Source organism: Rhipicephalus sanguineus, chromosome 3 (assembly GCF_013339695.2).
Source record: "Rhipicephalus sanguineus isolate Rsan-2018 chromosome 3, BIME_Rsan_1.4, whole genome shotgun sequence".
Classification (NCBI taxonomy): Eukaryota; Metazoa; Arthropoda; class Arachnida; order Ixodida; family Ixodidae; genus Rhipicephalus; species Rhipicephalus sanguineus.
The window spans coordinates 196,036,888-196,064,190 of record NC_051178.1 but is presented as its reverse complement, the minus strand read 5'-3'; the positions used below and the strand labels follow the sequence as shown (position 1 = coordinate 196,064,190).

The window sequence follows — 27,303 nt, the reverse complement described above, 5'->3', positions numbered from 1 at the left end:
ACTCTTTTAAAACTTCATGTACATCATAACCACAAAGCATACTACACAGCGATGTAATAGTCATATTAGATGCGAAGTATCTTAAGGCGGAGCTCAATTCGGTGGTGGTGGTGGTGTGCGGCGTGACCACCCTTACTGCGCATGCGCATACCCTCCCCACACACCTCCTCTCCACCCCCCTCGCCATTCCCCGTCTTCCACCCTCTCCCCTTTCCTCTCTCCACTCACCCTCTCCCCTTCCCCTCTCCCTCTCCCCCTTCCCCTCTCCCTTAACCCTCTCCACTTCCCCTCCCCCTTTCCACACTTCCTCTGAAACGCGAGCTAGACATGCCGGAACTCTCTCCTGCGCAACGCCGCGATGAGCTCGAGCGCATGCGCGTCCCCTCCCCTTCTCTCTTCTCTCCTACGCTGCCCCCCTATCGCCCGCCTGTCGACCGTGTTCCCCGCTCGCCCTGTGAGAATTAACGGCCGGGCTAGATGGAAGATACGACGCGCGTAGCGTCCCTCTTCGCGTTCCACGACGCGAGGTCGTAGCATGCCCAACGAACGCCAACGGAACGCGATGGTGCAAGTACTCCGGCTTCGCATCGGCTCATGGTCCCCTTTAGCGGGAGATGGTGTAATTTTTTTTACTTGGACCGCTACATTGTGAAATTGAAGCCGCAATATGGATCAAAACGCTCTTTTTCCCAAATTTGTCAGAATATTGTGGCAACGTTTCTTCTTCTGTGGATCCCGCAGTATTCTTATCACTTACGATAGGAACCTACAAAGCCCTCAATGTGAATATATTACTCGCGCAAAAATCGGTGCTTTTTCTAAGAAACGATAAACATGCAGCGTCTTCTGACTTTCCGTCAAGGCCAAAAATAATGAAGGTTGAAACAAAAAGGAATAAACTATCACAGTCATGAAAGAACAGCGTCTTGAAATTAAGAAAAAAAATTGTTTCGTAGTAATGGCTCAAACCAGTAATTTTATATAAATTGTTATGTACGACACATTTTCACTTCCGTGGATGGATGGATGGATGCTATGAGCGTCCCCTTTATAACGGGGCGGTGACATGTCTGCCACCAGGCTCGAAGGCGAAAAAAAAGAAAGAAAAAAAAAATAAACTTCCTTGTTTCATGTTGTCCTAATGCCTTATCTACATTGATTAAATCTACGTTATTATACCAAAGAATATAAATTCACGGTCCATCTCTCTGCCTCTTAAGGCAGAATGACCTTTTTTTTTTTCCAGTTATTTATTTTTGTACTTTATCTCTACTTTTCTGCCACCAGTACTCTAACCGTCTCTTACTTATTTCTATCGCGGACGTGTTCAGCTTTCCATTGTTGTCCCTAAAACCCAAGGCTTCATGTAGACTCGTGCCCACACGTATACCTGGGTGAATATCGCCACATTCAATCAGTACATGTTCCATCGTTTCCTTAGTTCCCCCGCAGCATGTACATTGTTCTTCTTCGTTACTGAATTTCGCTTTATAACTACGCGTTCTAAGGCAGCCCGACCTTGCTTCAAACAGTAAAGCGCTTCCCCTTGAATTATCATAAAACCTTTCCCTCCTTATTTCGTTTTTTCCTTTTCGGTAGTTACTCAGAGCCGGCTTCTTTTCCATCGCTGTCATCCAATGAGTCCTCTCCGCCTCTCTGACCTTCCGCTTAATGCTCCTTGTTGTCATATCGCCCGCACTGCCAGCCGTATATTTACTGGTGAGCCTCCTAGTTCTTTTTCTCCACTGCGTGTCAACGCTTTTTCTATACAAATACCTGAAAACCTTCTCTGCCCATCTACTCTCCTTCATTTTCCTCAGCCTCTCTTCGAATCTCATTTTGCTCTGCGCTTCCCTCACTTCAAAGCCTGTCCATCCCATATCACCCTTTACCGCCTCATTTGTCGTCTTCCCGTGAGCGCCCAACGCGAGGCGGCCCACCGTCCTTTGATTTACATCCATTCCTGATTGCACCTCTGACTTCATGCACACCACTGAGTTCCCAAATGTAAGCCCCGGAACCATCACACCCTTCCACAGCCCTCGAAGCACCTCGTACCTATTGTATCCCCATAAAGCTCTGTGCTTCATAATTGCAGCATTCCTCTTTCCCTTTGCTACCGATGCTTTCTCTTGTACTTCCATATATCTATCCCCCTCATTTACCCATACTCCGAGGTACTTGTACTCGCTTACCCTCGGTATTTTTTGGCCCTGTATTAAGACCGTATGGTCTCCGTGATCATTGAATACCATCAATCCACATTTTGTTGCACTAAATCCTAGTCCTAGAGCCTCACACTCCCTTCCGCATATATCTGCCAGTCGCTGTATATCATCTTGACTGTCCGCAAATAAGACAATATCATCAGCATAAAATAGACCAGGAAGCTTCTGCTCAACCATCGCTCCGACCTGTTTGTGTGACAAATTAAATCCAATGTTGCTACCTTCTAGCGCTTTTTCCATCCTCGCCATGTACAGCATGAATAACAGCGGGGACAGAGGGCATCCCTGTCTCAGCCCCTTGCTAATTTCAACGCTGTCCTTGCAACTTATTCCTTCCCATTCTATACAAACTGTATTTTCTCGGTATATTTCCCTCAAAAGCTGTACACAGTCGTCACCTATGCCCACTTCCTTCAATATCCGTGCCCCAAGTTCGAAGCGCCCTCTAGGCAACACAATCTTTTATTTTCCGAAATATAACGCCTCAATAACTACGTCTGGCATTCCTACATAGCAGCCCAATTTATTTCAGCATGGTCGGAGATGGTCGAAAATTTACCTGGTACAGTTGCTATGGGATGACCCATATATATATATATATATATATATATATATATATATATATATATATATATATATATATATATATGCTACAGTGGTGAACAGTGGAAATGCGGTGGTATGTATTGAAATAAACGTGCTACGGACCAATAGGACATTCATTTCTTCTGTTACGTTACCCATTCCAGTGCCGGCTAGAAGTAATGTGGCTGGAGCTGCAAAGGCGTCGGTGGCAGAGTCACCTAGCGTGAACCATGCTCAGCGCCATCTAGCGCACACGGGCCATCTCAGTTCCCTCGAGAACTGGCAGTAATGTGGCTCATTCGGTACGCTCCGTGCCGATGGCTCTATTGGCTCTGCGCGCGCAGGAAACGCATAGTGTTTTGCGTGAGAAGTCTCCATTTTCCACCGCCATCTTACAGGCCCTCGTACATGGAGGAATCCGCTTAGCACGTACAACCGAGCGCCGCTCAGGGACTGGGGCCGCGTTTAAACGACCGCGCACGCAGAAGTGAAAACAGTCTCTCTTTATTTCCCCCGAAAATTTTCAAGCCACCCGCTGCTGAAAATTTCACTTTACAGCCTCTTTATTTTTTCTCTTTGCACACCAGTTGCTCCTGCTTCGCCGACCGGATGAACGATATTTTACAAGTTTTTTTTTTTCTTTCTTTGTATGTTTCGCTTCTTCCCGCTTGCGCGCAGCTTACCGCTGTTTCATAATTTTTCTGGCAGCTAACCCTCGTGTTTGTTGCTTCAGCCTTTTCTTCCTCTGCGCAACTTCATTCTTTTCTTTCAATTCGCGCCTCACGAAGCTTACCTCCCCTGTTCTCGAGCACTTAGGCGGTAATACGGGGCTGGAAGCGTTAAGCACGGAGAGGTGCTTTCAGAGCAGCCATTTCAGGACGTCGACGCTATATCAAGTAGAGAGGGTTGTCCTGAAAAAGTTACTTGTTGGAAGGGTTGGTAACGGGTTAATTGAAGTGGAGCTAGCAACGCGAGCGAGACGATTCACGCGCAACATATAACCTTCGCCCTATAGAATGTGCATTTTCTTTTTAGATTCTCTTTATTTGGTCCTGTTTTCCGATTTCATCGCAGCTGTGGCAGTCTCTAAATGAACTTCAGTGACAAACTCTTACTCCCCTACATAAACCAATCTTGTTTTTCAACTAAAACAACTATCGATTCCGTAAACAGTCATTGCTTCTTTTTTGAATCACTTTTCAAAAAAAAAGGGAAGGCAGAGAATTGAGCCCGTTTACCGACTCAGTTATCTCCCTTCATTCTTTTTTTTTTGTTTTTTTGTTTGTTTATTGCATCACACCCACTAACAAATACATGGATTTAATCACTGACACGCTGGTTTGTTCTTCGCGCTTGGTTTCTTCACGTTGCGCAGAAAGTAAAGTGTCTGACATAAAGAAAAAAATTAACACTGATTTGCGAAAAGACCTTTTTGATAAATATCAATCAGGTTGCGGACTGCGCATGTGAAATAATGTAGCTGTCACTGTACTATACCAGAACATCCCCAGAAGTCGCTTTAGCGTGCGTGCGCGTGTGTGACATGTGCGCGCCCGTGTGCGTGCGTGTGTGTGCGCGTGTGCGTGTGCGGGCCCGTGCGTTTTTACGTGTATGTGGGTGTGCGTGTGTTCCTTTCTCGCGTCAGTACTGGTGCCTCAGTCTACGAGGCCAACTCCGTTTCGTATCGCTAAGTGTACGAAGTCTACATACTTTTTCATTGATGTTGCTCGAAGCACATTCTCGGTATGCAGCCTATGTATAGAAAAACAGAGTACAATCTTCCTGTACTGCCTGCAAAGCAAGAAAGAAAAGTATAAACGAAGGAGTGGTTGCCTAAGCCGTAAGTGGGAAGTTTGCGCGCATCTACCTTTCGCCAGTAGTCTGCGCGCTATGCTGCGTCGTCCTACCTGACATATCTTATTACCTTTGCGTGGCCACATGTTTCGCGTGTATACCCACTCTCTTGTTTACTTTTTACGTTGCCTTTCTACTTCTGATTCTCCTCACTACTTCCATTGCCTCGTCTCTTCTCGGCGTGCTTTATCGTATTATCTTTGTTTCGCCTAGCTTTGGCGTTGATTCTCTCGCACACACCACCAAAGTATTTATTGCTATGGCAGCTACTTACAAGCTCGAAACTATGTTCACTCAGTCAGCCCGTCCATTTCCACACGCTTTCGTTCAGAGCCTACATACCCGTCCTCAGCTTCATCTTAAAAAGTAAAGTACGCGGCTTCCTTGTAGATGGTTGCCGAATTCGAGCCACTTGGGGCGGCAATGCGCAGTTTATATAGACGCAAGCGCAGCCCTAACCAACAGGCGATCGCGATAGATTCGCGCCTGAACACTTATTCGGTGATTCCTTCACCGTAGCAGTGGCGTCTGGGCAGTGATGTTCGAGACTGCAGCCGGCACTACTCTTGGTGAACGAAGTAGAAGTTGCGCGCACTGCAGTGCAGCAGATGCGACCTCAGAGAAGATGGCGTTGCTGTGATATCACTCTGCTGTTACGATAAGGAGCTCAGTGCGGAACGAAACGCCGAAGTAGTTTGACTGTAAAACGTATACTTCAATACCCTATCCTCCCTGGCTTAATTCTGTTAATAAATCCCTACGCAACATCTGAATACATGTATGGCTCACTGGTTAAAATACACTCACTTGTCAATGGAACAACGCATTGCTTTCAACGGATGACCTGATTTCCTCAGCTTTTATTTAGGCATTCGACATGTGGCCCCCTGATGGGCGCCCATTTGTAATTTATAATTCCCAATATCTAATCTGTAAATGACCTTATTCTTAACTTTCCTCACGTTTTCTATAACAACCCGATTTAAGGTCAATGCCCCCGTAGTAGGTGTACAGAAGTAGGCAAACAAACATCTTTGACAATCTGCGTGTTTAACGGATAGTACGTAACATCCTCTGCGTGAGTGAAAGTTCGATGGATAATGGCCGTAGCTGGAATGGTTTGTTAGCTTCCACGGGTAGCTTCAAACTGCGTTGCGCACGAAAGAGTCTTGCGTGAGCTGCGCTTAAAGTGTGCAGTTATGCTGTGCATTGCATCATGCTCCACTGAAGGCTAATTTTCGTGGCGAGGGAAGACCAACACAGGCTGATTTCGTGCCTTTTTTGAACATTTTTGAGTAAAATGAAATCCTGGTTTCCTCGCATATACGTCTCTAAAGTGCTTCAAAATGGAGGCGATCCACTCTCGCGAAAAATGTCGTCTTTCTGCGGCCGCGCGACGTCTAACGCTGTCGAGTACTATTCGATGTTTTTCTTTTGTTATTTTTTTCGTTATTACGGTGCGGTGACCCAATCTATGACGTGAGGGGGCGTACGAAATATGCGCGGTGGCTTCGTGACGGCTGCATTTTATCGCAACTCCTTAAAACATCAAATGCGTCTAGACGGACAAATTGCGCTTTGAATTGAAAAATTCTTTTTCCATATAACTTTGCACTGTACTTCGTCATCACTGGCGGCATCTACTAACACGTTTTACTTAGAGAAACTAGGGACAGTAAGCATCGACCAGTTGAGGAAATGCTTTAACGCAAGATAAATAAAACACGAAAAAAGCTCTCGTCTCCTACCTATATGGTCGCAATCTTTTAAGTCCTGTATGGCAAAGGGACTAAGCAGACCAGATGCCTCCTTGCTATATCCGTCTCCTCCGTCTCCGCACGGAGAAGTCTAGTAATTTTATATGGTTCAATAAGATTCCAGTTTCCAAGACTCGCTACATGGGTGCAGTTCTTTGTTCGATGCACTTTTGCGTGTAGGCGCCTCACATGTGATATGTTATTGTTATGAGGTCACTGTATCTACAGGTGGGTGTTTTATTGCGATAGCAATTATATGGACACTCCAGGCGCACTTTTGCCGTCGCCGTCGTCTTCGCCGTGAAGTTTCGTATCAATTTCAAAAGCGATGACGTCGCGCCAATCGTCGAAAGCTTGAAGCTATCAGAAAGCGACTCTCCGGTGCAGTCTATATATATATATATGAAGGAAAGAAAAGTGTTAATTTCAAGGGCTCGTTTTTCTTTGTTATACACAATATTAATAAGCACTAACAGACAATAATGCCAAGGAAAGTATAAGGGTTGTTTATATATATATATATATATATATATATATATATATATATCTTTGTCCTACCGAAGACGTGTCCCAATTCTACTGCTATCAAGACACACATTAAACTCGTGAACTGGGGACGAGAGCCCGTTGAACTGGTACCTAATGTACAAACTCAGACGCGCCATTGTAGACTTTAAAAGCAGCACAACACTGCTGTTGTACAAGAAGACGGTGCTTCTTTCTCCCTTTCCCTGTTATTTTTAAGTGCAGCGAATAACACGTCGTTGTGTACCCAAAAGTCATTGTGAACAAAGGGACCTCTTTTTGTTCACGTGAAAGAGAGGGAAGGTCGCGCCTCTAGCATCATGCAGCAGCGCCTTCACCACGTTGGTGAAATCACCCCTTCCCCTATCGCCCACAGAACCACACCATCCTGAGCCATTCAACAGTACGCTTTTGAGTTGTCTTTCTTAGACGGCTCTACGTCCTTACAGAAAAGTAGGGCTCGTTAGATCGTGTCGGAGTTGGAAACGTGTGTAATGAACAGCCTCAGCAAGGGGACGAAAACGAAGGACGACAGAAAAAAGAAGAGTTTATAAAATAGGGCAAAGTATTATTACCCCCTTCTCTCTTTCTTTAAGGGCGACAGGAGGACAAAGCACGAGCGATTTTTAAAAGACCGGACAAATGCCGACACATGCATTGTGCAAGTTGGGCTGCTCAAAACGTGTGCCCTAGTCTAAATTTAGCATCTCAATTCATTTCCCCCAGCTAGTTTCCAGGCCAGTAATTTATTGAACCTAGAAAGCTATGCCGAATCACACCAAGACAAAATAGCTACATTCGACCATGATTACAACGCGTATATTTGGTGACTTACGAAAGTTTGCATATAGATCTACATTGCAGTGATATTTTTTTCGGGCGTCAGATAGATTTCGTAACAACGAACCGACATTGCCAAAGTGGTCAGTTAAAAGCTCAGCTTCGGCTACTAAACACAAGATCTCCAAAAAAGGTCAAATCATCATCAGACGCTGTCCTTGAAAAAAACAAAGACTGTGTGTGGTACAAAAACCCACGTGGCCTTAGTGAGCTTAATAAAAATCAGATATAAATTAGGGTTTGAGACGAAATCAAATCCAAATATTCTGCGTGGCAGTCAAAAACTCCACCACAAAGCTTAACCAGTGCTTTAAATTCATCCGGGAAAAGACCCTGTACAGTCGTCATGTCGCGTAAGGAGTCACGTTAACAGTCATATTATTTCGTTCCGGAATCGTAAAATCGCACCAGTCGTCGCACCATGTGGATTAAGTAGCTAGTGGGTCGTTCAAAGCTGTCAGCCCCGTACAAGGGGCTAAGCTATAGTTAATCAGCATTATCATTGTCATCAACAACAACAGCATCAACAGTGTGTAGCTACTGACATGACCTCACAAGGTTGGATGATGATGATAATGATGATGATAATGATGATGATGATGATGTAGCCTAACTAGATGGATTTCGCCTTTGAGTCGTCACAGGCGAATGCTAAGGGTCCCTGTGACTTCCCTGTGACTTTTTTTTTTTTCGCGGCGCTTTCTCTCATGTTTCATTGCAAACAGCTCTACAGTAATTCAACGTGCATTCGGATATACGTACGATAACTTTCTATATTGATTGCATGCGAATCGGGTGATTGCACGGCAACCGACGCCTGCGAATTAGGCTATTATAGCCTATTGCGCACACCCTAAACTATGATAGGTCGAAATTTTCGAAAATAAATGCTGAAAAGAAATATTTTAGAGCGAAAGCTGTCATGAGATCACAACAACCGCCGATTTTGGTGGCGTAGCTGTCCGCTGCGGACGCCGCCATAGCCGGTGTCCGCAACCGCTCCCGCGCACAGTGAGAAAAAAACATGGCTGATCCCTCTGTCATAGGAATCGGTATAACATGAAAGTGAAACGTGTCTTCACAGACGTAGTTGAACGTTTGTTGGGCATTATTTCGGCACAAGGGCGAGGGAATGAATGCTATAGCAACAAATTGTAATGTCACGCGAAGAACGGCAAGCAGCTCGAAACTTGCAACGCGCTGCTCAAGCAGAAAGGACGCACGGAACGAACATAGACAGGATGAGAGCGAACTAACTGTTACACTTATAACTTATTTCTGCGTGAGCACCGCGCTCCTTTCGCAAAAGTGGCCGCTGCAGTGAGCCAAGTGACCTTCGTGCTGTCAACGAGGGACGTACGAACCACCGCGATTTCGATATAAGCGCGCGCACGAGCGTCCACGCCCTGTAGAGGCGGGCGCTCGTCGCAACGGCGACGACCTTTAAAGCGCGCTCTTCGAGCCCTTCGCGCCTTCTCGCTAGTAATAACGAAAACACGCTGTAACACCGATCTCCGAGTCACGCCACCGGCAAATGGCGTATATAAAAAGCTCGCCGTTAGCATTGCGAAGAACGTACCGTCTGTGGCCGAATCGTTTCGCGCTGCGCGCTGCCGAGCGAGGGGTCGTGAGTTCGATTCCCGGTGACGGAACTTTTTCTTCAGTTTTTAGAGAGTTTTAGCAAGTTATGGAAATACGGTACGCAGATACGGTAAGGACGTACGGTAGCGTTCCTCCTTTCCCGCTGGTTGTGCTTTGGCCGCTCAACGACCGGGAAAGGAGGAGCGGTACCGTATTTGCGTACCGTATTTCCGTAACTTGCTAAAAGACTCTATTTTCTTTGCCGACTGTTAGTCTTTATATTTTACAACGTCATATCCGTGACAGAAATACGTCAGTGGAGCCGTGGTGGACCCTGGCAAAAAACTCTTTCGTGTTAAAAAATATGTAGGATCGAGCGAGATTCGAACCCAGGCCCTCAGCGTGGCAGTTGAGTATTCTACCATAGAGCCACACTGGAGCTCGAAACTCTGTCGCAAAAAGACCCTATACGGGCTTTATGTCGGGCAAGGAATCGCATGAACAGATGTGCATGGCAGAAGTGCAGAATAACAACCAGGCATAGCACAATGCGAAGCGCGTAACGAGTGTGTAGTTTAAAGTTTCCCACCTATTACAAATGGCTCAGCAATAATTCTTCATCGTATTCAGCCACAGAGAGAGAATAAGAATATAAGAAAGGCATGGAGGTTAACCAGGGCAGCCCGGTATGCTACTTTGCACTGGGGAAGGAGGGAGGGGGAAGGAAAGTTAGGGCTCGTTCACACAGCCGTCAAACGCTCCGTCACGTCAACGTCACGGCTCTGATTTCCGTCAGGGCAGAGGGTTTCCGAGACGTTTTCTCCGGAAAAAACGGTTGACGGCGTCGTAGAGCAGTGCTCTACGTTTCCGTCGCTGGCACGGGGACGGAGCCCCGCCCCTAGAAAACGGACCAATCAGAAGTTTACGTTTGGAGTTCCGAGTTCTGAGAAGAGCCACGCGTCTAGCATACGGCCCTCGTACAACACTGTAGGCCCTCGGGTACGTGGCCTTGGAACACTGAACGCGCGCCTGACTGAATGGGCCATAAAACGGGGGGACAAGTGGTTGTTTTTGTGTGTATGTGTGTGTGTGCGGTGCGAGGAGGAGAGCCCAGCGGAGTCGGGAGAGCGCCAGCGAACCACTTGAGCTGCGTGGACAATTCCTATTTTGGTGCATCAGTCGGTCAACACTGCACAAAAACGTGCTGCTGTCGACGCTGCAACCGCCGTCGTCTGTTCGTACACTGCTACGTCGCGTCTGCTGTACATTTTTTTGACGTGACGGTGACGCGACGGGTGGTTTGACGGCTGTGTGAACGAGCACTTATAGAGGAGTAGAGAAAAGTCGCTGTCTCAGCCGACGTCACAGCTCCGTGTTTGACATCACAAACGGCTAATTAGTCCGGTATCCTTGAGAAAACGCAACAGCGCTTTCGTTGCCTTTCGGAACTGTGATGGGCAGCCCCATGGTCCCAATATTTTCGCGACAGTGAAAGCGCTTCCGTCCAATTGATTTAGAGCAGCGCGGAGGTGAAACCTCTCGTTTGAGTCAGTCGGAAAGTAACACAAGAGGTGCTCAATAGTTTCACCGACAGCACAGTCGTTGCACTCGGCGTTGTCCGCCATCTCAATCTTAAATGAGTAGACGTTGGTGAATGCTACTCCAGACGCAGACGACACAACACTGTACCAATTCCTCCCAGGAAAGACCACGTAGTAGACGCAGTCGTAGAGACGGGTCGAGAGAATGCAATGGATGGTATCAACAGAGTGCACATAATGCCTTACAGAGGTGTAGCGGGTACCTCGCTTCTCCGTAGAATGGTGAATAATGGCATAGTGGGTATTTTTCTACTTCGAAAAATTATGATGACGTATGGCGTAGTGGGTACTTTGCTACAGTATTTGTAGTATTCGCCTCAAGATAGTTTACAGGTTACTTAAGCGTATTTAATTACTTTTTGCGGTTTTATTAATGTAGTTAATCGATTTGCTGGGTTCGATTGACTCTTCCCAACTGTTGTATCTTGTGGTGAAAAAAAAAAAGCAGGGAGGATGGTTGCGCAGTTCACAGGAGTTAAAAGGGCTTCGCGAGCAGCCCCGTACAAACAGCAAATAAGATTAACGAGTTCTAGAGCGATGCTGTTTCGTTGTATACACCTCTCCTCCGTGGTAAATTCTCAGAGGAGAGAGATTATAATACGGTTCTTCTTAATAGCGTTCGATCGCGGAACGACGTCCGTACTTCGTAGATGTTGCTGAGCGTCCTTGGCAGAAGCGCACCGATACGAAAACCATTTCTCTTTTACGCCACTTTATCAGAAATCGTACCAACTTTACCCGCTCACTCGTGCGCAGACGAGTTACAAGGAAAGAAGGAACTCACGGAGTCCCTTATGCATTCGCCTAAGGCGACTCGAAGACGAAAGCCATCTTCTTTTTCTTCTCAGTCGATGTATTGATCTTCCTCCGCCTCCCTCCGGAAGCTTTTTGCACCTAACGTGGGTTTGCACTGCCTCCGGGATTGGAGGCATTGCAAGCTTTCTGCACCTCACATGGTTTTGCACCGACTCTGTGATCCGCCCCCCTTTGACCAAGACACAATGTCATATGATGGCCTCATCATGTGACGTCGCTTCATGGTGACGTCACACATTTGGTGTTCTGTGACGTCATGGTGACGTCACCACGTCGTGATAATTTTTTTGCATCGCTCATGCGAAGGCCGCGGACGCCGACTCCGACGGTCAATTTTCGTGTTTGATGAGGCATCTAAGGCGTCAACCTTAATAACACAGCCAGTTTCGGGAAGGTTCCATACCTTAATTGCGTTCCTTGCTTAGTGCACACAAGACGTGGAGTCGCGGGACATGTTTTTGTACGTTCCTTGTTCCGCGTGTGTCCGCAGTATTCAGTGACAATGACAAATCGTTTCGTAGAAATATGGAAGCTTAGAAAGAAGGTGCCGGCTAGGTAATGATAAATCTTTTGTAGAAGATAAGAAAACTTACCTAAGTGAAATAAATGCAAATGAGGAGATTGCGGTGGGGAACATTCGAACGCTCTACTGACGATGATTTTATAAGATATAATTAAAATATTCCAAAGAAGCAGTGGTATACCTCTACCTGTAGTTTAAAGGAATGACTTTCGCGCCATTAAATATCGGTAGAAGAAAGAAGTTTCACTGCTTTGCCAATGACATGAAGATTAATGATCGTATGTAATTAATGGCTTTTCTTTTGCCTTGTTTCACATCATTAAACGAGCTGGTGCTTAGCGCAAGAACGTGAACGTGCTAACTTTAGAAGTGCGCGGTTGGTAGCAATAACTTCGTAATTAAAGAGAAAACAGGATTCTCGAATAACATGCGTGCAGCCGAACAATGAATAAGACATGAGTGCAAAGAATATGTAATAATAAACAAGACAAAAAGCAGAAAATAAAACCTGCGGGGCTCATTATCTCACCGTATCGACAATCTAACTGCTCAAAAAAAGTAGAAAATTGCAAAAGTCACCAATAACATTTTGTTACATGGAAGCAACAGCGAAGCCCTTGGAGCTCGCCATAAGCAAGTGGTCAAGAAAAATTAAACGTGTCCCAAAGGGAAAGTCTAACAAAGGACATCATTAGAACTTTTCTAGTATGTTGTTGACAACTACTGTTCGCCATAACGTGAACACTGTACCATGAGTAGTATATTATAAAAAAGAAAAAAGCGGCGGCTTATACACGCCGGGAATGCCCTTCGCATAACTGAAACATACATTTTGTTTTCTTCTTTGCTACCCAGCACTGGGGAGGGGAAATAGGGGCAAGAAAGAGGGTCTAGAGAGAGAGAGGAGAAAAAAGAGAACCAGATGCTAATATCTGGTTAACCTCCCGGCCTTCCTTTTTTCATTCTCTCTCTCTTGTTTTCTCCTTTAGACTCGGTGTAAATATTTACGCAGGTGAATAGCTTTTTACTATTTCTGACAGGTATCACGCGGTACGGAAGAGGCCCGCTTGTTGAACACACAAGTTCTTCTTTATTAGGAGCAGGAATTCGAATATGCACATCATGCTGCCGCTGTCTGTGTTCTTTCCCTCAGACAAAAATGCCGCCTTTGGAATAAAATTAACTGCGACGCATTCATCGTAAGTCCGTTATACGTCTGCAGTGAGGAGTCTATCACACTTAATAAAGTTCAAGCGTATACGTAAAGGAAGTCCTGGGTACTTTATTTTTACGTGAACAGGGCAACCGGCATGCTGACACGTTGTTTGAAGGAGGAGGAGGAAAAACATTTTATTCAAATGGCAAACTAAGGTTCCCGTGGTTGGAGCCCCTATTCCAGGGCCCCACTGGCCCGAGCGGCTCGCTTGGCCTGGTCCAAGGTTGCCTGCTGGCTTCCCAAGTCCTGCCGGGTGAGTCGCACCTCCCACGACCTATCGAATTCGTTGCGTGTGATGAGTGGCGAGTTGCCCTCTGCTGGTCTTTGTCGGCAATTCCAAGTGATGTGAATGAGTGTTGGTGTGTCGCCACACCAAGGGCAGCGGTCAGCGTATTGGGACGGCCGCATTTTACTGAGTGTGTGTATGTTCGGATATGTGTTTGTCTGTAGGCGTCTCCAGTCCCTGGATTGCCAGCTTGTGAGTTTAGGGTGGGGTGGCGCCATTGTCTGCCGCGCCCTTCTTTGGCTCTCGAGGATATCTCGCGGCAGCGTAGGTACGAAGTAATCCGCCCGGGTCGGCATGTCTGCGGCTCGGAAAGTTAATGCTCGAGCCAAGCGGTCCGCCCGTTCGTTTCCACCTACACCTTCGTGAGCGGGGCACCATGTGATGCCGTGGTCTTCTTGGAGGTTGGATCCTAGTATGCGTAGGACGCTCTGGGGAAGGACGCCTCTGAGAAACAGTCGACAAGCCTCTTGTGAATCTGTGATAACGTGCGCAGATTGTTCGTTGCCCTCTGCTGCCCGGATGGCTAGTGCTATGGCCGCCGCTTCTGCTACGGCGATGCTCTTCGTGCGTATTGTCGCCGACGTGATCGCTTGGTTTCCATTGGTGACGATCGCTGCAAATGCTTTTTGCCTCGTTGGGTATGGGCTGGAATCTGTATAATAGGTGTCTGGGTTATTTCGTAACCGTTCCAGCGCCACCGCTCTTGCTCGTCTGCGGCCGGCATTAACCGTCGGGTGCATGTTTTTCGGGATCGGGGCGACGTGTATGTGTTCCCTAACTTCTCTGGGTATTTGACGTGTCTCCTCACCGCAGAACTGTGGTGCCAAGGGGTAGTGAAGCCTCTTTAGCAATGCTCTGCCTTGCATCGTCGAGTTGAGTCTTTCTCTCTGCGCGATCAATACGGCTGCAGCGTGTTCGTCGTATGTATTATAATTTCCCAAGCTTTCCAAACGCTCTGTGTCAGTGCAGTCGGGGAGGCCCAATGCGGCTTTGTAGGCAATGCGTATGAGTATGTTGACCTGCTCTGCTTCCCATCTGCGTGTGAGTTGGTACGGGAGAGCATATGTAATGCGGCTAATGATGAAGGCATGTACCAGCCTCCTGGTGTCTCCTTCCGTCATGCTCTCATTACTGCAGGTTACTCTCCTTATGAGTCTCGCTACGCTCCTGGTTGTGCATTTAAGTTTTTTTATCGTTGACGACACGCTGCCCGTCTCCTCTATCAGCATTCCCAGCACCCTGAGCTCCGACACTTGTTTTATCTGGTTTCCGTTCAGCTCCAGGTCGAAAGTTGGGGAGCGCGTGCGGCGGGTGTTTTTGGGCCTGATTTGTATGAATTCAGATTTTTCCGGAGCGCATGTCATGCCTGCCCTCTTGGCGTATTCGTCAATTGTGTCGACTGCTCTTTGTAGAGTTTCTTGCCGGTCTCCATAGGATCCTTTCGTCGCCCAAAGGGTGATGTCGTCGGCGTAGATGGCTAATCCAAGTTCTGTGTCTTCCTCCAACATTAGAGCCAATTTCCGCATCCCTATGTTGAATAGTAGGGGGGACAGTATGGAGCCCTGTGGAGTGCCCTTATTCGCTATGCGAGCACTGTCGCCTCTTAGATGGCCCAGGCCTATGGACGCCGTTCTGTTGTTTAGAAAGCTTTGCACGTAGCTGTAGGTTCTCTCCCACAGCCTATCTCTTGTAGGCCGGTCAATATAGTGTCATGAGATATATTGTCGAAGGCTTTCCGCAGGTCCAATGCAAGCAGGATTCTATTCATGCTTCCAGGTGGTGGGTTTAAAACTTCGTCCCGGAGGAGTAGGAAGACGTCCTGCGTAGAAATCCCCTGTCGGAAGCCAAACATGGAATTTGGTAGGAGATTGTTGTCCTCTAGGTACCTCCCAAGTCGTACATGGATGACCTTCTCGAAAAGTTTACCCAGGCAAGAGGTTAACGATATTGGTCGGAGATTCTGGAGCGATTTTGGTTTTCCTGGCTTGGGTATTAGGATTATTTCTGCCTCCTTCCATTCAGGTGGTATAGATCCTCCTGTCTTCCAAATCGTGTCATTGAAGAACTTTGTTAGCTGCTCTAGGGTTTCGCTAGCTAAGTTTCTAATCATGGCGTTCGTGATACGATCCGGTCCGGGCGCAGTGTTCTTCTTAAACGATTGCGCTGCAGTGTACACTTCTGCGAGTGATATCGGCTCATCAAGGGCAGGGTTTGCCGGACCCATATAGGTTGTCATGGTTGTCCGTGTTGGCCTTTCTCCCAGGTACGTCTCTTGGAGCTCGCGAAGAAGGTCCGCGTCTGAGCCTGTGTAGTGATTAAGTATACGGCGGAGGGCGAGCGTGGTGTCTCTTCGTGTGTTAGCAGGAGTAAGCATATTACGAAGGAGTGCCCAAGTTTTCTTCGTGCTTAGATTTCCCCGAAGAGAGTCGCACAAGCTCCTCCAGTTAGCAGTGCACAGCTCTTGCGAATACGCATTGGCTGCCTCCGTGAGTTGCGCTATGCGCTCTCTGAGCTTTCGGTTGTGGCGCTGCTTCTTCCATCTTTTGGTGAGGCTGCGTCTTGCCTCCCATAAGTGAAGAAGATGGTTGTCGATGGCTGGGTTTTTCGGCGTTGTTTGAATTCGTTTAGTGGCTTGGTCCGCCACCTTCCGTAAATACGTCGTCCAGTCTTTTATTGTGTTGAGGTCCTGAACATCAGTCTGGCATTCCCTGAATTTCCTCCAATCCGTGAGGCGTGCTGTACCGGTCGGCTGCCTTATTTTTGCTGTTTGTATAGAGATGCTGAGGATGTAATGGTCGCTCCCGAGTGTCTCGTCTAGGTTAGTCCAAGTGACGCCTCGTTCATCACTTACGAAACATAGGTCAGGAGCCGTGTCTCTAGCCACGCTGTTTCCCAGTCTTGTGGGAGAGTCTGGTTGCGTGACGAGAATGAGATCATGAGCCTGTGTTGCCTTCAGTAAGCTGGTTCGTTTTGCCGAATCCCTTTTGTAGCCCCACTCTGTATGCCAGGCGTTGAAATCCCCTAGCAGTATTACTCTGTCACCTCGTCTCGCGCTGTTCATAGCGTGTGAGATAATGGGTGTAAAGTCCGCCTTGCGCTCTCGAGGAGAACTGTAGACATTCGCGACGATGTTCTTCGGACGACCTCGCTTAACAGGCCATACTGTTGCTATTTGGTGTGCTATGTCAATTCCTGGTACAGTTTCTACGCTTACATCGAGATCCTTCCGAACCAAAATAGCCGTCCCCGTGTTGGTGCTTGTGTGAAGTGTGTATCCCAATACTGAGCGTTTTGGTGTGCCTGCTTCTTGCAAACATATGAGATCTGGCGCAATTGCGGCGGCTTGCACAAATTGTGCTAGCGCAGATTCTTTGTTGCGCAGGGAACGGCAGTTCCACTGCCATAACTCGAGATTCTCTTGGCGACGTGTGATGTGTCTAGCCATCATAGGGGCTCTCAAATGTATCCGTGTCAGTCGTTGCCAATACCTTAGGACTGCGGCCTCCAGGGCTTGAGCTTCCCCGTTTTCTTGATTTTTTGACCCCTTTGATGGAGTCGTCCACGTATCTCTTAAGATTTCCCAGCTCCGCAAACAAAAGTTGGAGTTGGGTTCCTATGCTGTGCAGCTGTCCCTCCACATTTTGCGCTTTGGGGGGAGCTGGTTCTGTTGCACCTGTTTGTATTTGTGTTTGTTGGCTTTGTGTGTTCTGGCTGATCGTCCTACTAGCCAAAAGTTGTTTGAGTGCTGCTACCTCTGCCTGTAGTGCGGCAAGACTGGATTTAAGTTGCTTGTTTTCTGCGATTATTCTTTGATATTCCTCGTGTTGTGTTATTGGGGTGGTCGTGTGAGATGCGACGTCAACCCATCTTACCGGCACAATTGCAGGTGGAGCTTGCTTCTGCTGTCCCACAGGTTCCGTGGTGGCTGTAATGGGAGTCTGCGATTCCTCTGCTTTTCGTCTCGGACTGTTTGTTGTTCTCTTCTTGGATTTTGACCTCGATCTTGGTTTGCGTGGTGGTGGAGACTTGGAGCAGGCTCGGGCTGCGTTTCGATCGTGGCGTGTAGGAGTACTGTGTCGGCTCGCCGATCGCGGCTTTCCGTCGTCGCTAAGCTCCGATTCCTCTTCATCTGATGAAAACCAGCGTAATTCCTTACGCTTAGGGCTAGGCGGGCGCTTTCGCGGTTGCCTGGCGGGCGCTCTCGGCTGCTTCAGTCGCTGTGTACAGCTGCGGTCACCTGTGACGTGTTCTCCTCCGCACGAGGCACACTTTGGCACACACGCATGTCCGTCGGTCGGGTCTCTCGTTCCGCATATGCGGCAGACGCGAGCGTCCGGTTGAGGACACACATCTGTACGATGGCCCTTGCTGCAGCAGGTCTTGCACACTTGCACTGTGGCTCTATACGGGTGGCAGGCCAGTTCACCTCCGCAGTAATACACAAAGCGCGGGAGAGTCGGGCCACAGAAGGTGATCTTTGCACTCTTCGTTTCTCCCATCATGCGTGCTTGTATTATTTCCACACCTTGCGTTCGCACTCGCAAGTTGGCCATTAGCGTTTCAGCTGGGGTGCGGGATGGTATGCCGTGTATCACTCCCATGAGGGCTTCTTCACCAGTCGCCGCGTACACGTTTACGGCATGTGTGCGACCGTTTATTGTGAGCGCGGTTATGCGACGAAGCCGCTCCGCCACTTCTTGCTTCGAGGTGGAAATGATGGCTATGTTCGATCCCGGTTTTATGCGTAACAGAAAGTGCTCACCTGTTACGGTGTGTTGGCAAGCTGCGGTGACTGCCGCTGCCATCTCCGGGGTAGTGATTGAGCGTAGTGGTAGGCCCTGGTGAGGCCTAATTACAATCTTAAAGTCGTCCTTTGGAAGCGGCGGGAGCTTGACCCCCTTTCTTCGTCGTGGTCTTGGTTGAGCTTCTTTTGTCTTCTCTTCTTCGGGTCTCTTCTGCCCCTGTTTCTTTGCTCTTGCTTGCTGTTTTTTCTGTCGTAAGGTGAGAACGGTGTGCCAGTCGTCCTCTGATGTCGTTCGCTCAAAGGCTTCGGGTTGACTTGCCGTTGGCATGTTGCCCTGGGCCTTGCTTGTCGAAGGTCCGGCGAGGTCCATGTCCTCAACCAAGGTGGTAGTCGAGGTGCCTGCTGCTGGTGGTCGTGTGGAAGCAATGGCTTGTGGCTCCATTTCTCGTTCAGGCAGCTGCGTAGTGGTCGATGTGGCTCCCTAGACGCCGGCGGCGTCGGAGCTGCCGCGCCGAGATGGCGTTTCGTGCAGCTCGTCCTTTTCGAAGGTCACTCTTTTCCGAAGTCTGCGGTCCGTGCGTTTGTCCGAGGTCCACTTGTTTGGTGTCCAAATGCTCCCCTGAACTTCACGGATCGTTTGGTGTCACTTTTCCGATGGTTAGAGGCACTTTTCCAGCGAAAACACATGAAAAATGTGGAGCGCGACGTGAGCCACGCAGCGCTCGTATAGACGCTCGACGCGTTTGCCGTTGTTTGAAGCAGTCCTCGCTAACGAGATAAGCTCACGTTGTATTTTACTGTTTTGCGGGTTCTTATATGAGCCATGCTAGCACCGTTGCCTTTTCGTTATGCGCATACGCACGAGCATGCATCTCTCACGAGCATTATGCCATTTTTGCAACTTTGCGCGTCTCTCAGTACCGACGACCTCAAAGTGTTATACCGCAGCAGTTGCCTTGCCACCCTAAAAGAAGGCAAAAAAAAACAGGAAAAGAAAGATTCGTAAAACTTTTTTAATAACGAGTAGCAGTTCCAAACCTCAGAAGGCAACGCTGGTATAAAATGAAGAGACACGCAAAACTCATCCATCTATGATTACAACAGAGTGTGATGTGTGCGCTTCCAAACATCAAAATACCTCGTGGGAATAGGCACCGTACAGTCGAGTTTTCCAGTGCGACTGCAGCGCCAGAGCGCAAAGCCTAGCGGATAAAAAAAGCATTAATGAGACGGGGTCCGTCAAAATTGAACGCGATGCGCGCGTCTCCCTCCCTGCGCGAGTGCACGGATTGTGGCCGGGCTACACGGGGGACGCGTGAGCGCGTCTGCTTTCTGCGTGCCCCTAACGGCCAATGTCAGCGGACTTGGGACGGGCCAGTGCGAGGAACGCAGCTCCCTCTGGCCAGTGTACGGTGCCTATACGTACTACCTCTCCAACATTATAAGCGTCGCAGTGAACGCGGAAATGCAGCAACGCGCGACCTAGTTGATTTTGATGCGTCGCGTTTCAATTTATGGTGATCTCATACGTCCGCGAAGGAAGTAAACCGCCTTCGTGTAGGCTTATCGGAGTACTCGCTGAGTTTACATGCAAACAGAGCTTCACCACCTCAAGCTGCTCAAGTTTCTCCAGTATATCTTGTTATGTATGAAGGCCTACGCCAAGCGAGCCACCGTTACATATCATTTAGCCATATTAGATGCGAAGCATCTTAAACCGGAGCTCAAACCGGTGGTGGTAGTGGTGATGTGCGGCGTGACCACCCTTACTGCGCACGCGCAAACCCTCTCCCCATACCTCCCCTTCACACACCTCCTCCCCACTCCCCTCCCCATCTCCCTCTCCCACTCTCCACTCCCCCTCTGAAACGCGGGTGACGCGGGCTCGACATGCCGAAACGCTGCTTCGCATCGCCTCATGGTCCCCTTTAGCGGGAGATGGTGTGCCCCTCTCGTGCGCAACGCCATGATGAGCGCCAGCGCATGCGCGTCCCCTCCCCCCCTCTCTCTCCTCTCCTACGCTCCCCCCCCTGGCGCGCCTGACGACCGCGTTCCCCGCTCGCCCTGTGAGAATTAACGGCAAGGCTAGAGGGAAGACACGACGCGCGTAGCGTTCTTCTCCGCGTTCCACGACGCGAGGTCGGTAGCATGCCCAACGAACGCCAACGGAATGCGATCGTGCAAGTGCTCCGGCTTCGCATCGTCTCATGGTCCCATTTAGCGGGAGATTGTGTAATTTTTACCAACGCCTCCTCTAGAAAGATGCCTGCGGAGTCGCTGGCTATCCCATTGTAGCCGCGCTGCCTTAAGTTGTGGTCGCTCATCGAGAGATGGCGCCACGTTCTCCCCTATTGTTTTCAATGGGGCTGGCGTGGTGTGACGTCGAGGGGGGTAATGTGCGCATGCGCAAATGTGTGTTGCAAGCGGCCACCGCAAAGATCATCAGCTACTGCCCTCATTAGAAACGGTGAAGGAGGGAAAGGGTAGGGCAGGAGGTTTTTGGCTCACGCGGCAGGCATCTTTCTAGAGGAGGCGTTGTTTTTACTCATCAGCCATCATGTAGCCATATCCGACCTTAGACAACGCAAGCTGACATTGTTAGACACAATCAAATGAATCTGACAGACAATTAGGCCAGGGAAATTGAAATCCTCCGGCAAAACGAGCGTTCCACACTCACCGCCTTGCCTACGAGCGGCGCCGGCTAACACTCCCAGGGATTACACATACAGAAATTCCCAACAAAGTGGATGGGAAAGAGCCTTCCGTCGTAGCTCAATTGGTAGAGCATCGGACACGTAATTCGAAGCTTTTGGGTTCAGATCCCACTGGCGGAAAGGGTGATTTTTGGTCCACATTAATTCATTTCAATTTACGTCAACATTACTAAACTACAGTTAAACGACAACCATTAATAGCCCCTATGATTTCCCTGGCCCAATTTTCCGTTAGATTCATTTGTCTGTGTCTAAGAAAGAGACGAGCTCCACGAAAAAATTCCCCTTTATATCGCACAAGCTGATATTGTGATATAGCCAACAGCAGCCGGAGCCAACCAGTGCCTATTGTAGGCGGGTAAGTACGGCGAGTACGGAACCCCAAAGCGCGCAAGTGGGAAAGGCGGGGGGGGGGGGGGTAAAGTAAGGCTTACACTCGCATATAAAAAAGAAACGGCCAGGAGAGCACAAAGTCGTAGGCGGCTAGATAGATAGATAGATAGAGATAGATAGATAGATAGATAGATAGATAGATAGATAGATAGATAGATAGTAGATAGATAGATAGATAGATAGATAGATAGAAGATAGATAGATAGATAGATAGATAGATAGATAGATTAGATAGATAGATAGATAGATAGATAGATAGATAGATAGATAGATAGATAGATAGATAGATAGATACGCTCAAAGTCGCAGAAGTTCGCTAAGAAATGCTTCGCATTTAAAAAGCTGACAATGTTCAATGTTGTGGAAACAAGCGATCTTTCTTGAAGACGAGCGTTACATTCCTGGGGGAGCTTCTTTACGTCATCGAAGTCTCCCGTCCTCCGCAACTAAGAAGTGTGCGTTCCTTTGCAGAGGCTCACCGAGAATGCGGAAGCAATGGAACCTGGCTGCACGGAAACTGGACCAACTACACCGAGTGCTTGGAGTTGCTGCCCCAGGTCAGTTACATTCCGACTCACTGAGTCGCAACTTGAATGCAAGTGCGTTGTCGCTCCGCAAGCTCTCTTGAGCCCGAACAATACGCCAAAGAAAACTTGACGATAAACTTTCTATCCTAGTAAAGTTCTGACGACAGGGAAACGTTCTAAAATGTCAAATGGAAAGCGTCTTTCTTTCGTCGGAGATGAACAATCCTATCTCGTAAAGTAGGGAAGCATAATCAGTACGTACAAACGTGGACGGGCGCGACCATATTAAAAAGTGCATTGTGGCTTTCATTGGACGGAAGAAAGGAGAAGAAAAATCATCCGCAAAATTTCCATATACTTTCTATACAAGGAAACTGGAAAATGCGAAAATTCAATAACAGCCATTCTTCGCCCTACGAGGAATCTCTTAACGTTGTGTTTCGATGCCAGAATTGAAAAAAAAAGGAATGTATCGTCACTTTCTGTTATAGCGAAAGAAGGGGAATGGATCGTGGGGCTCGTTTTTTCGTTATACACAACCTATCGAAGCCAACAGAGATAAGGCGAAGGATCCATAGGGGACAATATTTGTGGTTTTGAACTGTTGTCTAGTGATTACGACATAAATGGAAAGGAATTACAGTGGAGGAAAAAAATCACTTGCTGTGTGATCTGCGTGACTATAGCGAGTGGTTTAAAGCTGCCAAACCATTACAAATGGCTCAGCCATAATTCATCACCGCCATCATCAACACCACCTCCACCCACAGCATCAACAAAGTATGCAGCTACGTAGGTGCGCATATTGCCCCAAAGACGCGCAGTGAGTATACTTTGATACTTCGCAAAATGGCGAATTACGGCGTAGTATATAGGCACTTCGCAACTGCGCTTGCAGTAGGTGCCCTGGGAGAGTTTACAACGGAAAATGTCACGCGCACAGACGTATATATCCTGTCCTCACGGAGCGGTTGAGGTGTCCGCTGAGAAGCGACGCGTGCTAAGCGAATGAGACGGCGATGCGAACGGGGTCCCAAACGCTATCGGAGCAGCTCTTAAATGAGAAGCTGAAGTGGCCCCTAATTTTTAAATGCGAAGCATTTCTTAGCGAACTTCTGCGACTTTGAGCGTATCTATCTATCTATCTATCTATCTATCTTATCGTCATCTATCTATCTATTTATCTATCTATCTATCTATTATCTATCATCTATCTATCTATCTATCTATCTATCTATCTATCTATCTATCTATCTATCTATCTATCTATCTATCTATCTATCTATCTATCTATCTATCTATCTATCTATCTATCTATCTATCTATCTATCTATCTATCTATCTATCTATCTATCTATCTATCTATCTATCTATCTATCTATCTATCTATCTAGCCGCCTACGACTTTGTGCTCTCCTGGTCGCTTGGTTCACCGAATGTGCACCAAAATTGGTATGGCGTAACATGACAGTATGACGAACATAAATGACAAGTCATAACATGAAAATCATGACACGAATGTCATGTACAGCATGATTTACATGCTACACTCATGGTGCGCTGGCGGCCGTTTCGCTAGTTTGATATACACCAAAATTGGTATCTTGCGACGTGACTGTGTGACGAACATAAATAAAACGAGTTAACATGAAAATCATGACACGCATGTCATGCACAGCATGACTTACGTGCCACGCTCATGGGGCGCTGGCGGCGGCTTCGCTAGCTTGATCTACCCCGAAATTGGTATTGCGCGACGTGACTGTGTGGCGAACATAAAAACACGAGTTAACATGAAAATCATGACACGCATGTCACGTACAGCATGACTTACGTGCCACGCTCAGGGGGCGCTGGCGGCCGTTTCGCTAGCTTGATCTACCCCGAAATTCGTGTTGCGCGACGTGACTGTGTAACGAACATAAATAACACGAGTTAACATGAAAATCATGACACGCATGTCATGTACAGCATGACATACGTGCCACGCTCATGGAGCGCTGGCGGCCATTTCTCTAGCTTGATCGACCCCGAAGTTGGTATTGCGCGACGTTACTGTGTGACGAACATAAATAATAGGAGTTAACATGAAAACCATGACACGCGTTTTCCTCAATGACATACAAGACGATGTATGCAGCTCTTTGCTGGCTGCTTCGCATTACATCGATTCCCACAATGCGTGGGATCTGCCGGCTTTTTTTTATTCGTATAGAATGTACAGCGTGTGCACAGTGTTCGCTTCTCTCTCACTTCTTTTTAGATCGTTCTGCTGATCTTTCGTTAACCTTTAGCTAAATAAAAGTACTGGCAAGGAAAAAAAAGGCTTAGTATTCTGCCATTTATTAGTATTCTGCCATTTAAACTCAGATGTGCTATGTGTACATGCAACACTATTAGCTCCTTAGTTTATCGTGATGACTAGTGATTACTTCGTACAGCATGTGCAGCCTACGCGTGGTATTGTCTTCTCTTTCTCTTCCTGCTTTTTTTGATCGCCTTTCTGATCTTTCGTTAACCTTTGTTAATAGTACTGGTAAGCAAAGAAAACGCTAACGTAATCTGTATTATGACCTCTAATCTCACATGTGTCCTTCATGCATGCAAGGCTATTAGCGCCTTAGCTTATCGTAATGACTAGTAACATTGTGCAAACTTTCTTATATCAATGTACAGTAAACATTCAGTTATTTCTGTAAGGGCACGCTTTGCTTTCGTGTTATTCCGATTCCTATGAAAGAGGGATCAACCATCTTTTTATTATTTGCATTGATCACGATTTTTCGCTCACGGAAGACGCCGCCGCATTTTCTGCGACACGGTCTCTTTAACGTTGTCGCGTTAGAACAATCAAATGTGGTCTGAGCCTGGTGTTAAATTGTTCGGTTTGTTAATAGCGTTCATCCGCACGAGCAAATTCGTGCTACTATCTCTGAGAGAGAGAGAGAAAGATAATAAAACGAGAGAAAGGCAGGGAGGTCAACCAGAATTGTAGCATCCGGTTTGCTATCCCACAGTAAGGGGAGGGGGAAAGGGAAAGAAAGATGGAAAGGAAGGCGGAGAGAAGAGCAGGCGGTAGGTTCTTTTTTATCGCGCGCCTACTATCTCTGATGTCACTGTGGCGCATACGTCGCTTAGCCCTCGATCGCGCTAAGCGACTGTTGGAAAGGCGACCCTCGGATCGGGTACGTCAGGACATGAAATAATCTGATACTGTTCCCCACCAACGCAATAGCGCAGCTACCTCTCACTTCAAAGGTTCATATTTTGTTACAAATAAGGCTTCTGAAGAGCTATATAAAATTCATCAGAATATACTTTTTTTTTAATTCCGAGATATTTTTGCTCTTATACTTCGCTTTTGGCCTATTAGAAGCATAGCTTTTCGTTTCAGTCTTCCGTTAAATACAAAGGAAACGACATCAACAACAACACCTAGTCCTCACATGCAATCTAACTGTTGCACCTATTTCCTGAGTTCTCGCTTTTCCAGTGCTTTGAAACACCTAGAAATTCCGAAAAATCGATACGAACAGAAAAATAAGGAGCAAAAAAAAAAACGAGGATTACAGTGTTGACGTTTGAGAACGATATCGGCTTCGTTTAGAATTTCTCCACTTGCGGAAATCTCCCTTTTCTGGAACGCCTTTCAAGCATTTACATATCGACCCACTTGCGTATAAAAATAGGGGGTGGTAAACGCAGGTGTCAATATCTATGCAAATTCTCTTCTAGTTTTCAATTCATTGCGGAAACATGCGCCTCACACTGTGTCACGTTGTTAAGAACACGATACCACTTTTTTTTTTCTCTTATCACCTTAATGTATCTCGACTGCAATCGTTATCTGTCCTCTCTCTCGCGCGAATAACTCCTCCCTGCGTGATACGAAGGATGGTTATTTTATTTTTTCTTTCTTTGCTATAGTCTCTTTCTCGATGAGCTTTGCATGCGTAGAGGCAATTACTAATATCGAACGGTATGCGTTCACACTTTTCCTTCCGTCGCAGTCGGGGCCCAGCAACATTCCTGCCATAGCGAGCTACATTCTTCTGGTCTTCTCGCTTGTCAGCCTGGTGGCGCTTTGTGTGACACTGTTCATCTTCACGTACTTCAAGTAAGTGCGCAACTTTCACTTGATCTTTTGGGTACAGCGGCTGTAGCCCGGAGCACACACGCACGTAGAAATAGAGACGAATATCGAATTTCTCTATCTGTCTCTTCTTGTTTTTCCCCATGATGTGATTTGCAGCAAACGGTGTATATTGCAGAACGCTTTCCTGGAAGGTGTAGACAGCACGCGTGTGCGATGGAAGCTTAATTTGGGTGAACTTGGCACGTGATGTGGTAGCGAGCGTGGGGACGTCAAGGATGGCCTGAAATATAAATACTTAAATAAATTAATGACACATCAGAACTTGTGCGCTCAGTAATGCTAATGCGCCTGACTTCGGTGGAAAAAGACACCAATTTGTTGGCATAATAGGGATAGCGGTGGTAGGACATACAGGGAAAATTCCCGAGTGGAATTGACTCTGTATTCGAGAGGAAAAGAACTTCCGGATATCGAACTGAAACCTTAATATTTCCTCATTACCAAATGAAGTGAAATAGGAAGTGATTTTAATTTCCGGAGGCCCGTCGCAATACAATGATGGCAGGAAGTAGCCGCAATACACTGGATGCGCTTAAAGCATATTACGTTTTTTGAAGGAAGTTGGTGTAACACAGCAGCAGTGCATGTTTTAAAGGGATTAAAACAAGTTGCCGCCTAAAAACAGCAGTTTTTTTCTATCTATACGTAAATTATTATAGCTGTCTAACGGTACATTCGGGTGGTTGTTTCAGAGCTCTCCGATGGCTCTGAAAAAAAAAATGATGTTAAAGAGGAAGTAAGCAATACTACTAAAATAAGCGGGTCAATGCATGATAAGGAAGGAGAATCATGACTTGCGTACCAGCTTGTTCTCGTTTTAGAGACTTAAAGCTTTGAATAGACGAATTTATAACACGGTCAGAGCGATCTCAAACGACCACCGAAATGCCATAAGAAAGCATTTTTATGCGATGCATCACAACTAGTTAGCGTAAGGCGGAGGTTATCCGTAGA

General features: G+C 47.2%; 1 protein-coding gene across 1 annotated transcript in view; it reads left to right on the top strand.

Moving 5' to 3' along the window:
* LOC119386231 (corticotropin-releasing factor receptor 1) overlaps positions 1–27,303 on the top strand; it is a 266,815-nt gene that overhangs the window by 150,924 nt on the left and 88,588 nt on the right. Inside the window, exons 3-4 of the mRNA XM_049413785.1 lie at positions 22,138–22,223; positions 26,204–26,310. Coding sequence (XP_049269742.1) covers positions 22,138–22,223; positions 26,204–26,310 — 193 coding nt within the window. The remainder of the gene's footprint in view (positions 1–22,137; positions 22,224–26,203; positions 26,311–27,303) is intronic.